The 14911-nt window shown below is 38.6% G+C and overlaps 1 protein-coding gene across 3 annotated transcripts; it reads left to right on the top strand.

The window, feature by feature from the left end:
- Nucleotides 1-431: 431 nt before the first annotated feature.
- Nucleotides 432-13336, top strand: LOC124186694 (shootin-1). Of its 3 annotated transcripts, none has more exons than XM_046578599.1 (10): nt 432-590; nt 3121-3609; nt 5808-5921; nt 6145-6239; nt 7730-7889; nt 8787-8915; nt 9002-9147; nt 11058-11595; nt 12152-12210; nt 12482-13336. In XM_046578599.1, exons 2-10 carry the CDS (start codon nt 3126-3128, stop codon nt 12626-12628), a joined length of 1872 nt encoding a protein of 623 aa, XP_046434555.1. In that variant the 5' UTR covers nt 432-590; nt 3121-3125; the 3' UTR covers nt 12629-13336. The 3 variants fall into 3 exon arrangements, with proteins under 3 accessions (XP_046434555.1, XP_046434564.1, XP_046434545.1); XM_046578608.1 differs by having other exon boundaries at nt 432-959; nt 12488-13336; XM_046578589.1 differs by having other exon boundaries at nt 432-959.
- Nucleotides 13337-14911: the final 1575 nt, after the last annotated feature.

Genomic DNA, 14911 nt, shown 5'->3' with positions numbered 1-14911 from the left:
GTTTGCAATTTGAATATTACCACTCCATAAAATCTATCATCAAAGCAAAGAAGGAATCTCCAATTTTTTTTTTTTGGGTTTCGTTCAAGTCTTCTGCTCGGTTAGTACGTAAAAACCGTAATATCAATAACAGACCCATGCTGAGGCGACCCCGTGGAGCATGTAAACACGGACATGTACGTGTAACACACACATGCAGACACCTGCCGTCCCACTGTTGCAAATTGTTTCTTCGTTGTGTCGTTAGGTCGTGTGAATCGAAGGTCGTACGTACTGTTCGCTGGTGCATGTGTGTTGGAGAAAAAGCAGCTTGGTCGGCGGTTTAAGGATAGCGGTACAAACCAACACCAATGGATGTACGAGCCCCCCCCCCCCCCCCCTGCCCAAGTCGGATTCAGCGTTCATGGATCTAGCTTAACTAACTCAGCACACTGCCAAGCAAAGTACCGAGTCAAGAACAGCGGTGTGGAGTGTCCAAGATAAAGTGAAGTGATATTGCTCGGTGTCGTGCGTAGTCTGTCCTGAGACGCGAAGGAGGACGGACAGTCGGATCTCATCCGTTGCCGCGGCTGAATCACGTCCAATTTTGGGTAATCGTTGATTTGAAAAGTACTACCGAGTGCAGTGTGATCCTTGTATACAGACATTTGATTTTACTGGAATTCGGCATTGCGAACGATTGCGAGGCAGGAAAAGGAAAACGTTTGTGTTACCTGCGTAACACGTGCTGTAGATTTCAGCCGATGTCGTTAGTGACAGACTATTTTATAACGTTGTAAGCCCGCCACGAGGAATTGTCGGGTGGATCATGTTCTACTGCTTGAAAACGCCGGAATGATAATATTGTATTCGTCGTTTTGGACAAAGTGCAACACGGTTCATGGTACTCTAGAAAATTCTAGACTATATCGGGAATAAGAGGAATACTCTGACGACTGTACGAGACAAGGATTGATTAGGTATAATTTTACTAATCTCTTCTTCAGAAATCTTTGACGGAAGTCAAACTCCGTATCACTGGCTCCAACATTTTTATGTATAATTAATTTATTAAAATTCCGTTCCAAATGGTCTGATGGTGAGCTAATCGTTTGTCACGACGGTAAGCAATGGACAATGTAATCTGTAGTTGGCGATTGAAACAAGGAATTGAGACTGGAGTTGGTAGCGTTAACGTAACGAAACGTTAGGGTAAAAAATCGTCGTTAATAGGCGATTTTAGAATGACTTTCAAGGAGTTGACTTTTCAAAATAATAGTACATTCTATTTTTACTGGTTTACTAAATTTCGGACATTCCTAAAGACGCGAAGTAGCAATTTTTCCTGAACATGCATCGTTGCTAACTTCATCGTCGTACAAGGAAATCATATATTGGACTTGTGGGAACACCTGAGCACCGAATATTGAGTTTGGCTGGAATACGAAGAGAAAACCGGAAAGCAGAGAAAGCAGTTCCTTTGGTTTTAGAATATCTACGCTACTATATACGTGGGGCTGCTCCTAAACTTTGACACCGCGCTATTTCCAGGTCCTCATAGGGGGCCGTCTATTAAGCTTATTTTTAGAAAAGTCCCAGAAAGTTATTAACCCTTAGCCTCGCTACAAGGCGCGTAATTGTGTTTCGATGAATGTTTACTTTCAGATAATGAGGTTTCACGGTCCGCATTACATAAAAATTGGAAGGCTTTGAGTTCACCGCAATGCCCGTTATCAGCTTGTTTTAAAGTCATCCGGGTTTCCGTGTAATCTAATCAGATAAGAAGACGTTTATCTGCGATGTCGTGAATTCGGTGAAAGTGCAGTTGGAAAATTCTATTACGTCACTCGTGAGGATAATTGCTTACGGTATTTCATACGAAATGAGCTCTGTCATCTGCTGATAACGATCAGTCAAACTAGTTGCGCATAAAACAATGGCCTGACAACGACCATGTCCAGGTCTAACGTAAGAAAAATTCTTGGAAGTACAAACGGCTTGATTAAATTCCAAGACGTGAGACGTTTTGTCGCGGCGCGTGTTTACGCTTATATCAGTTTGCCACACATTGTTTTAAGAAGGTCTGATTTCGTTGGTGTTTGCTTGTCACATGATCAATGTCATTCTTCGGGTAGCCCGTGGTAAAATATTAATGGGCAATATTCCCGGACCTCTGTAGTATTTATGTTTTAAGCATTTCCCAAATTTTCAAAAACTATTATTATCTAGAGCTTATATTTTAAAACTGAAAGGAGTATTTAAACATTAGAGTATAAATATTAGACATTTTTGAAAAAATGAGCAGCATTTTTGAAATTTGAAAAGTTATTGGTTCTTTTGTTTCAAAATTATGAGTATAATGCGAATATTGTCAGAAACATCCATGGGTTTTTTGTGAAAATTTCTAGTTCCATAAACCCTGCAATTCAAGCTAGGTCGTTCAGCGTTCCACCTGTTTTTTTGCACCTCTTTATTTATTTATTACTGTTTTGGTAACAACCGCCGAGTTTTTGGTCCCTGGATGTCTCCTCGAATACGTCTAAGTCTACAAAAGACACAAAATTCATTTATTTATTCATTGCAAAAGTAGAACGTGTAAACAAACGGTTGAAGTTCGTGATTTCCCACGAAAAACCCATTTTCTGCTAATTGACCATGAAAATCGGAATACCGATTTTTACACAAAGTTAATACACACCAAAAAACATCTGTAAATTTTTTCAAAATTTTTGTTCATCCGCTATATTGGATCCGAGATTTGAGATCGGCGACTGCAAAAACGACGATAGACAAAGTTTTTTTTTTTTTTTCATCAAACAACTTTTTGAATTTACGTCCGCGCCTTGGATCCGTCATTTTGAATTTTCGTATTTCGAGTTCAGATTCGCAATTGGCGACCCCATGAACCCATGTATGCAAAATTTCAAGTGAATCACATGTAAGGAAAAATTTATGAACGAAAGGGTCAAGTCAAATTGTCGAGTGATTAACGAGCTTGAAGTGAAAAGCTGTCTGTGAAAACTGTCGGGGTGACACCGGAAATAACGAACAAATCTTTTTCTCTATTTCTATCCTGTTCAGTGCTTGTCCTATTCATCGCGATCTCCGGATGAGTGAAGCTCAAGTATAACGTTGTTGCAGATACGATGAACAAGACTCAATTAGAGATCGTCTTGGCGACGGAGCCGCCACGCTCGCCATCTGGCAACTCGTCCCACTCTCACATCCCCCTGCCGAAGGTTTCCTCTACGGTCCGACTCCTGGACCGATATCCACCGGCACGAAGAGAATCTCCGGAGAAGATGGTAAACCGGAGAAGTCCAGCTCGTACGACCTCTGTCGCTCTTCAGCGAGCATCGTTCGAAAAGGGCGATACTTCACCGGTCCAGGCTAACAACAAGTCTCGTTCGTATTCTTCAAATTCACCAATCGAGTCGAGAAATACCGAGGAAAAGACGATGTGGAGAACGAACTCGACGGATGGTAAGAGGGTCGAGACCATAAGGAGTACCCTGGAACTAGGCGATAAGAAACTAAACAGAAGTAACAGCTTCATGGAGAGCAAGTGGAAGTCCAAGTACGAGGACTCGGAAAAACGGAGAAAGATGCTGCTGCAAAAGAGCGAATCTAGTAAGAAACTTGAGAATTATTTTCTTAGTTGTATTATTAAATATTTAGTTAGTTGAATATTTAAGCATCTACCGCATTGCAATTAAACGGTGCTCAAGTGATTGAATACTTTCAGACGTTACGTCACGAACGCGAATTTTATCAAATAAGAAAGAAAAAAGGTGATAAAAAGAATTGAATGAGGATCCCCAGCCTCATTCAGAGTATCATAAAATACGTCACGGTGGTACATAGACTGCCTCAAATCGAACCTTATGTGTCGTTTATCATTATGTCTCTAATTGTAAATTCGATGCGACGATGGTCCGTTTCTGTCGTGGTGACGTCAATCAATTTAAGTGGATGTCGAAACGTGCGTGGAAAGCATGTTTAACAAAAAGTTTCATGCAGTAGCCGATCTTGTGTTTGATTGAAAGTAAAAATAAAATGCTTTCGTTGTATATTGTCATTATCGCGTCTTTTATCAAGACTGTTACCCAGAGGAACTATAAACACGCGAATTTCAAGGAACGAAAATTTCATTTTGTCATACTGTTTGATTGCATCTGCGTGGGTACCGAACGATGATCCCTATAAGGTCGAAACAACAGTACAGCCGTGTTTCAGTTACTCTTCTATCGTTGACTTAACCGGACAATTTTCGGGAAAATTTGAAGGATTTTACCGATCCCAAAACTCCACGTTTAAGATCGTGTGGTAGCAATATTTGTGTTGTATGAAATCGTATGCATGAAAGTATAGGTTAATCGCCGTGGAGCTGATACCATGAGGATGAAGTTCGAAACTTTAAAGTAATGGTACAGCTATTGGAAATCCCCTTATTTCGCTGTTTCGGAATAATTTAAAATTTGACAAGGCTTAGTAAAGGAAAGCTCATCCATGTTCTGCAAACTAAATTCCTTCAAATCGAAACTTTTTGTTCAATATTTCATTGCCAACTTCAATGTCGAGGAAAACAACAAAGCAAGGACAATTACAACAGTTTTTCTCTTGTTCATTCTTCCGTAGATATTTCATGACAGATTGGTGTTTTGTGGTCCGGCACACAACGACTCAACCGGACTCGAGCGTTAATAATTTTAAAAGTTGGAAGGTATAAACAACGGCGCCTTGGCGTTCGGACGCTTGAATCAGACCGTTGGGCTCGAGTACTGGTGAATCATGCCAAATATGCTAAAACCGGGGACATATAATCGTGTTATGTAGCTACCAAACTGACTCACGTTGTACACCTTCTCCATACGTGCGATGGTTTCAACCAGTATGAAATTACAAATCAGTTATTACATTGTTTGTTTTCTTTTCAGCAAAAATATTTTTATCAATAAGGCAAGTGTAAATACCGACTACTGCTGCATAATATTGGCATACCTTAATTCATTGGTATTTTGTTTATAATCCATCGTAAGAATTCTTTGCTCAATTTGTTTTGCAAATAATCAACCGCTGTGCTGACTACCATAAGACGAGATTTAAACAATTGTACGAGTGACTGACGAATAGGCGGGGCGGGGGGGGGGGGCGGGGGGGAGGGGGGAGAGGTATTTTAAAAGTTGGGTGTATTCGAACGACACATATTTTTACAGCTGCTGCAGTATAATATACTTGACCAAATCAACAATATACCCATACATTGAACAAATGCTTACTGTATAACTGCAGTCTGTATTTATAAAATTGGTTGTAAATTAAAAATGTGTGTAAAATGAAAACGACACGCCGCTATTACTTTGTATAATTTACACTAACTGTAAAAGTTTTCTTCGATGCATCTAAACAAAATACAATTGTCATGTTTAGTCAAGATTTTACACTGCGTAAGATAGACTTAGTAAAATTAAAAATTAGAAACATGCTCATTTTATTTTTGTACATGGTGCGTGTATTGGAAATTCGATATTGTGCAGAATGTCAAATACTGCAGCAGACAATGGATTTGTTTTCTAGGTAGGAAAAAAAGTGCAGAGAGATATTTTGTTAGTAGTGAGATTCGAGTTTTATAACGTGTGATCGTAACCATGACTTGGTCAAAAGACATGCCTTGGGTGTGGCCAGAGACGAGTTTCATTGTCCGCAATCACCACTAATATATGTATTTCATCACCAAGCCGTGCGACCAATAATACGTGTCAATGTGTTTGTCAACCATCGCGACGCCATCGTAATATAAATAAAGATTATTTACATTATTTTTGCAGATCTGAGGGATCACGCTGATTTGGAAAAAAAATACAATCATCTTCAGAGGCAAAACAATAGCTTGCAAGCACAAGTTGTAGACAATGAAGAGAAACTGAACAAGCTACGAACAGGTACAGAATTTTTATTCAAGAGCTTCGCTGATATGTCCGATCCGAATGTTGTTATGCATGCAACAATACTAACGCGTTCCGTGCAGCGCGCGTAAAATTCATTACACGAAGTATTGCACATGCACGCTTACACGTGTGAAGTATGTCGAGGCAAAAGTTCACGTATAACTGACGTGGCGACCTTCGCAGACAAATTAATTATGCGTTTTATTTCTTCGAATAGTGTCCGAAGCCGTTTGCAAGGAATACGAACAACTGAAACGGCAATATGATATCGAGACGGGAGCGATGCACCGAGCGATGCAACAGGCTACTCAGGTACACCTATGAATCATCATCGTCACAAGTAAAAAATATAATTAATAAAGCATCAACGACGCTACGAAGGATTTAACGCTTCGAAGCATGCATTTTTTTTCTTGTAGTCAAATTTCTTGGAATTGGATATACAAGGGTTCTCGAGTCGTTGATTTCAAAAATGAGGTCAGATTTGAGAAATTAAAAAAAATTTGAAACGGCGGATCTAACGTGACGGACTGGAGATGTGAAAGTGGTCGGAATGGCTCGAAAATGCACACTGAGGGGTTTTCTCAGTCACCAAATACGATCCCGAAAACGCCCGAGTCACAAATTTGAAGCGAATAGGATCAATTTTTGTATTTCCAGACCCACATATTGGATCGGCCATCTTTAATTTTGAAAATTCGACATCAGATTCTTTTTTAGCGACCCAAGAAACCCAAGATTACCGAGTTCCACTTTTCTGGTCCCCATGACCTTTTGACAATTACACGTGCTCTGTAAAAACAAGCATTTCCAAGACTTTGTTTATTTGTAGCGCTCATTATATTTGCGGAATCGTCATAATTCTTCTTAAAACATCAACATTGACATCTTAGACGTCCATTTATGGAGAAAAAATAAAAAAATAAAAATTACAGCCATATTTCAAAAGTTGAATGTAAATCTTGAAGAACTGATTTAAAAAAGGTGTCTCATATATGAGATGCCATGCCGCAAAGGGTTAATCGATTTAGATTTTGCGTCGTAGACTTATTCTTTTCTGCGATTCAATACTCATTCGATTTCCTTAATGTGCGAAAATTGCATCAAAAGAAATGACTAGTTTTTGGTACTATTTGTAGTAATGGTAACCAAAAAATACAATGATGCGTATGAGTTCGTGTCTTGGGTTTTGTGATAATTTCAGATTTCGTCAGTGTTTGTCATTGTTGATGAATGTTTTGTTCTCATTATTTACTTCGAGCTTTCGGCTGGGTCCGTTCAGTCATCTTCGGTTCAATTTTCAGCCAAAAAACGTTCATCAACAATAACCAATGGTGACGAAATCTGATATTATATGCAGAAAATCTACTGTGTGTTGCCGGGCTTTTTCGTATTGATTACATTTCCGTGTATTTCTTAATAACTATTACGATAAGTTTATGTTGTTACAACAATAGATTGATGTTGAGGCCTTATTGCTTTGAAAAAAAAAACCGTAAACTAAATGAACAGATTTAAACTTTGCTGAGTATAGCAAGAATATGTGGTATTATTAACTATAAATATCACACTAAATAGTTACTTGTACCACATTTTCTTGTAATTCCAACAATGTTTAAACCATTACTACAACTATATCTATTTTATTGGTATATTTTGGTCACCTTAATAAATAAGATTTTTCTCATTCCATCCACGACATTGTGCTTATCAGCATTTGACACGTAATTCAAAAATGGTAATTGATAAATAATGAAAACTTATTATTTTTTAACACCGCGTGCATTCACTTTTCATTTCAGTGGTACAAGCAAAACAGAGAGCTCAAAAGAAAGTCCCAGGTACTCGCGCAGAAGTTCCTCCAAGTCAACCCGGAAGGTATCGTCGATATTGACATCGATATCTCCGATGAAGTTGATTCGAATTCCGATGACACGGAACAGCTGCGAGAAACCGTCAGAGGTATTGCAAATGTAATTTGTAATCTTGACAAATTTGTCGACCTCATCTTGAAGTATGTACAAACATTTTCGGTGTCCAAGGTCAAACACAGGGGAAAAGTCAAAATTTAACGTTTCGGCCCTGAGTGGAGCCCTCCTCAGAGAACTAAAAGAAGACATTTATTCAATCGCACTAATCATAAAAGGAAATGTGGTAACACATAAGCGATAAGCTGATATCAGAAATTGAAGAGAAATACAGTAAAATAAATTTACATTCATTTACGTAGAAAACGCTTAAAAACGGTGTAAACTTGAAAACTAAATTCTAAAACGAAAAAACCGCCTACTAAATAGACTGTGAAATTTATAAATGTTATGTCTTTACGACAGAAAAAGTCGATCTCTTATTCAAATCCACTGGATTCCAAGTTATAATGTAATGAATGGCAGGTTAGTGGTACTCTCACATCACAATCCATTGTAATCCAAACATTGCTAAATTGAAGTGATTACCAAATGTCGAGGAGAACTGAGTTCTATTCATCAGATTAAACCTGAATTTGGTCTTCAAGTTTTCACCGTTTTTAAGCGGATTCTACTTGAATGACTGTAAGTTTATCATACTGTATTTCCCTTGATGTTTTATCTGTCGGTTAGCGCTTGTAAGGAAAAAATATTTTGTTAAAATATTTTCTTTTTTGCTTATTATAATTGAATAAATGTATTCTTTTAGTTTTCTCAAGGTCGAAACGTTAAGTTTTGACTCTCCCCCTTTATTTGACCTTGAGTACCTAGAATGTCGATACGTAATTTGTAATAATTGCAACAGGAATTAGGATTAAAAATTTAAGATTTGGCGCAAGTCAGCGAAGACAGGATTGCAATAAAAATAAAAATATCGTGATTGTGTTCTCAGAATTGAGCCAGGACGTTGCCAGATTGCAGACGGAGTTGAATGCGGCAAAACTTCAGGAATTCGAAGCCCAGGAACAGGTCACCCTGCTCTCCTCACAACTCGAAGAGGAAAGAGCACTTCGAGAGGAAGGTGCGATTGAGATCCATCAGATGATGCATCTACATTTTAGGGAACGTGGTAATCTGTGAATAACTGAGACTATTCATTTATTGCAGGTGAGGCTAAGATTAAGGAGTTCCAGAAGCAGAGGGAAAACATGGAACGAGTGACCCGGATGGTCGCTGATGAGGTTCAAGCCCTGAAAGAGCAGTGTGAAAAGGAAAGAGAAAACGCCAAGAATATGAAGATCGAAGCCGACAAGGTAAGTAACGAATAATATCGACTCTAAGCATGTAGTAACATCTAGATGTTGCACCATAAGTAGCGTTGACTGCAAATTGCCAGTGATCCATTCACAGCATGATACCTCATTGATGATTTGCTCGAGTGATTTATTTGAAGTATAATAACGGCTGGATAAAATCATTGAAAGTAAATTTCAGTAACCTTTTTTTCCCCCTTCTATTTCGAGCGTCTATGGGTGGGTTGTTCCAGCTGATTCAGACCGATTTTCTGTGCATGGAGAAGATCATTTGAAAGATTTCAAAAAAGAATCATGACATCAAAAATCAAATCCATTCATATTTGTTCTAATCTGTCCCTCTTAATCGAAAATCAACGAATCCTTTTTGAAAAATTTTTGATCAAAATATTGTTTTTTAAAATTTTTGTCTAGGCACCCTAAAATTCGAAACTTTTACATTCCTCAGAAGATTTTCTTCCCCGTGTTGTAATTTTGTCAAATTTTTCAGTGCTTATCGTTAGTTCATTGTCCACCTGATGCCACCTACGGTACTGCATCAGGATTTGCTAACTATATTTTGGAATTCTTACTTGGCTGCTATTTTAGAGCTAGCCAAAGCTTGCAACGCTTCGTCTAATTTGAATCAATCAAGATATGATTTATATCAATTTGCAATTTAAATATCCTTGCCTCTGACGTCATGCGCTATACTATGGCACAATGTCATATCCACAAAGTACAGACTCATTGTCCGGTAAGAATTGACGCGTATCAATTATCAACTGAGTAAATAAGTGATTGTTATCGAGTGATCCATATTTAATCCAAGGGCATAAATTGGACCACTAAATTGCCAAAATCTTGCCGAATGCAGTGCCACGTACCGATAGAACATTACGTCATGACGAAAATATGTTATTGCGCGTGTATAGAGAAACCTGAATCGGATTGAAGAGAGCCAAAGAGCATTAAATAGTTCGACTCAAATCGATATCCGACCTCTCCATAGTTTGTTCGTTATGTAAAATGTGGGAGAAGCTATCATATATCCAACATACGATAGAATGCTCTAGACATTTTTATGCTGCGGAAAAAAAGCTTAAAAACATTAAGATTGGATTAAGAGTTCAAGTATTTTGCATGTTAAAACTACCAACCGTTCTCTTCAATTGTTGAAATGTTGTTCAGTCATTGCACATTCGTAAGGATGTCGTTTCATTTGTTTTCACCATCACTGGAGCAAGTAACATTACTGAAGATTATATTAAAGTTTTTTTTTTTTTGTTCTTCCTCAAAATCACATCAGTTCACGAAATACTTTTTTATATAAGACAAGCATATTTCACGCCTTTTTCATGTCTGTTTCGTCTTCTAAAGTATCCACTTCTATAACGGTAGAGTGAATCAGTAAATGCGCACGTGCGGAGTACTGAAAAGACCACTTTTAAGTCCTAGAAGTTAAAAGTGATCTTTTCCGTACTACGCGCATGCGCTGTCGCAATCAAATCTGACATTATGCGATCCTAACCTCAATTTTCCGATTCGCACAAGCATACTCACCTTCCACTCATATGCGTGCTCACCCACGACTCATGTTGCAAACTTACGCTCGGCCCGAAAAGAACGAGTTTGCTTCATTGTTACACAATACAGTCGGACCTCGATTCTACGGATAACTTGGGACCGAATTCCGCAGAATCGAGGAACCACTGACGAGGAACAAATATTCCATAGAACCCACCTACCCCTACTCCTGCGATAGGGTTGGAGAGTGCGGAGAATCGAACTCCGTAGAATTGTGGTCCGATTGTATAATATTTTTGATTTCGTCTCACTTTGGAGCGATAGCCAAACATTTCATGGTGAATTTTCTTCTCTCGAAGAAGGCTTCCACAGCACGTCTAATCATATTTGATTTGAATGCACAGGCGCAGAAAGAGCGCAATGTTCTTGCGCATCAGAGCTCGTTACTCTTGGCGGAGATCGCGACGGATTCTGACGGGCGATTGTTGGCCGTCCTCTTGGAGGTTGAATCCTTGAAGCGTTCGCTGGAGGAGGAGCAGCAGCGTCATGTTGCGCAGGTCCAGGCGCTCCAGGAGAAACTTGAAGAGCGAGAATCAAACGTAGAGTTCGAAATATTGGAGGAAAAACTTAAGCTAGCGGACACTGAGCTGGAGATTGCGGTACAGAGGTCAGAGTGTGCTGAACTTTCGGTTGAGAGACTGGAACAAACTGTCAAGGAACTTGAGGAGAAGATAAAGGACCTTGAGACCAAAGCAGCACAACCGCCCGCGCCGCCGCTACCTCCACCTCCGCCCCCACCGCCAATGTTCGAATCGGCTAACGCAACGATCAAGCTACTCACGCGAGAGAAAAACCACACGAACAGTAATAATTCGGCCTTATCGGACATGGAGAATATGCTTGGTATCAATAAGAGACCAGCTGCGGTCGCGCAGCAACCAGGTAAGAGTTTGAAAATTAATGCGTCTTTCAATTAATGCGTCAATATAATACGAGGTCTTCCATTTCGAATGGAATGCCCTGGAAATGTCTCGAGGAACGTAGGTTTAAAAAAAATATTTCGGCGACAGATTTTAAAATTTAAAGGGGGATGTAAAATGGTGCTGTTGATAACTTACGAGTGCGCGAAGCAGAGGTCGGGGTTTTGAAATGTTTCATTGGAAACCTATCGTTCTCATTAAATAAGATCATAGTTGATTCTGAAAGAAATTCATCAACGTTGAAAAACATGTCGTTTTCAAACAAAACACTGTACTATTCCATGTGTAATATGCTTGAAAAGAATTATGGAACTACGAATTATCGGCGGACGTCGTCAAGTGATGGAAAATACACGAATCGGAGATCACCGTATTTAATTAGAAAAATAATTTCTTATTAGGTGTTTCACTTTATGTTGGCTCACAATCAGAGCAGCAAATTAAAAGCTGAGCAGCTTGCACGAACTTTTCACGCCCTGATGCAACACTATCATAATATTTCTTTCTGCTTATTCCAGCCATCGACGACGTAATTAGCCAGATAAAGGGCGGGAGATTCACGTTAAAGCAGACTGACGTAAGTATATACATACATATAAATATATACCTGGAAGATTCCTTGTGGGTTAGCGAACCGAACGACACTCGTCGGCTGATAGGCAATCAAAGTTACATCTCACACGCAACAGGTACCCCAGGTGTAACTTCAGTTGCCTATCTACCGACAAGCGTCGTTTGCGTCGTCAACCCTCAGTGAATCTTCCTGTTATATTGACGTCGGATACAGAAACTATGAATTATTTTTTTTTTTGAATAAGTAAGGTCAATTATCATGATGATTATTTCAGAAACAGCGTGACGAAGAGCGAAAACGCAGGCAGGAAGCTGAAGCTGCTCCCCCTGCGGTCTCAGAAATGCTGACCATCTTGGGAACGATGAGGCGGAGAGCCAAGCCCACCCGACAATCATTTAAATTTTCCGAGTCAACCGCGTAGCACCAAGAACGAGGGCACTTTTCTCGTCATGGAAAAAATGATGTCTTTTTTTCGTTAAAGCTATGCGCTCTCGTTTTTCGAGTTATGATACGTTCCAATGCTTGCCAATGGGATTCGCGCTATGAGACTAATTTACTTGAAGATATTTTCGGTATTTGTATCGGAACATATAATTGTACTTGGGCCATTGAGACTTGTTTAAGTATTATAGGTGTTACAAACGTATTATAGCAAGAGAATTTTGGTCCCGAAAGCAGGGGAGTTTAACATTTTTTGTAACATGTTTATTAAAAACATCAAGTAACCATATCCTAAGATGGTTACTCAATGTGAAAAATGTCGCGAATGCAGAAAAACTTATGTTTGCTACTGAGTTTTGTGAATATGTGCGATATATTTGTTGTTGTTGTTTCAATTTAGTAACGGTGGACCTTTTTATGGATAAGAATGATCTGATCAAAGGAAAGAAAATTGCGTGCGTGTGATTCCTAAGAATTGAAAATAGGATACTGAAACACAAGTCGAAGTGATGAAGAATTTTTTTTAAAAGTAGCGCTATTGACATCCTGAAACTGCCTTCTTGCTGTATTGGTTTGCGAAAGAAATTGCCGTCGATGTATTAAACACGATATAGATTTATGCCGTTGCGTTTAAGTATGTTCGCGATGATCATATTATATTCTTTTATAAATAAAGTATCTTTTTTATGAATCCTTTCTCATCGGGTTATTGATTTTCATTTTGTCTGATAACGATCTAACGTACTAAAATGATTGTCGAAATTCTGTTCAGCAAACTCTATTATTACCGTAAGATAAATTCCATTACCCTGAGAATGTATCAGTTTTGTATCACATATGTCTCCTCGTCTTGGCCCAAAACAAATAATTTTAATTTTAATGAGGAAACATTTCTAGAAAACTTATTTTCTGTAAATAATAATGTTTTTCCACCACATGCTTAAAAAGTTGGATGTTTAAAGTTTGTGAAGCGTACGTAAGATGCCCCATTTCTAAACGGTGCGGTGAAACGACGCTAGCGCATGCGCTTAATTGATATGATCACTTTTACGCACTACGGCTTTCTCAGCGCATGCGCACTTTTCAATAATTCAATTTTACATTTGGGAACGTCATTGGGGTGAGTTCAACCTGAAGTTTGTGCGTTTGGATTAGACGTCATGAAGTTGGGCACATGCTTTTGGATTTTTCGATTACCTTGATCTACTTCTTTTAAATTATTATATTACATTTGTTTATTTCTCAAATTAAACTTACCTTCGCATATGTTGGAAAAAATAGTGTGTCACACGTGCGTACAAGTCATATCTGACTCGTGTGATTACTACACTCGCTTTTGTAACTCTCGATGCAAACTTCACACTCGTGGGAAATCACTCACTTTTCGCACTTATAACACAATGCATTATTTTTATATAATTTTTTCGTCACTCTCTTTCACCTTAAATTTCGCACTCAAGAACTGTCCCTCACCCTCGCTAAAAAAGTTTGTGACCATAATTTATGATTCAAACAAAAATTGCAAAGAATATTACATCGTTTCAACCTTTCTGTATCAGCAAGAATTTTTTTCAATATATACATTTCGAAGCTGACGTGCAAGAAAGACACTGAAATATTTTTTTTCAGGTGGTTGAATTCGTTTTTGATCTCGCTATCAACTGCTCATATTTAAAATATGCATTCTCTATCTAAAGACAGATGTCACTTGCAGAATCTCAAAAATGAAACTATTCACGTGTCAACCGATATCAAGGTCATTTTTCTCCATTGAAACCAAACACGTTTTGTGTAAGACTTTTTTTGTATCTCTTTTTGTTTATGGAATGTTCACTTGGGGCGATCAACATCAATCATCCCACATTACAAAATTATTTCATTATGTGTTAAGTGGATACAACAGATGAGTCATTGCGAATTATTGACTCAACTCTTCGGTATTTCTTGCTCTTATAAATGTTATGATTCAACCTCTGTATGGTTGGTTGAGAGGGGATGGATGATGAATGCATGTAGAGGTAGTGAGTTTCGTCTTCAATCTTAGAACACTTGTGCAGCCGATTACTAACGGTACACCTGGGTGTTTACCCGGCTGACTTCAAAAAAACTGTGGTTTCAGCTGCAATCAAAATTTCTTCATAAATACAACGCACAATTTTCTGTTGAATGATTGAGTATGCGAGAAAGTAGGATAAACTCCAGTTTCGCAACGAATCGTGATAAATAAATCGTGTTTTTCTGTGTTTTGTAACTAAGAGGACCA

Source organism: Neodiprion fabricii, chromosome 1 (genome assembly GCF_021155785.1).
Source record: "Neodiprion fabricii isolate iyNeoFabr1 chromosome 1, iyNeoFabr1.1, whole genome shotgun sequence".
Lineage (NCBI taxonomy): Eukaryota > Metazoa > Arthropoda > Insecta > Hymenoptera > Diprionidae > Neodiprion > Neodiprion fabricii.
The sequence above is the reverse complement of the archived record's forward strand: the minus strand, read 5'-3'. Positions and strand labels throughout refer to the sequence as shown.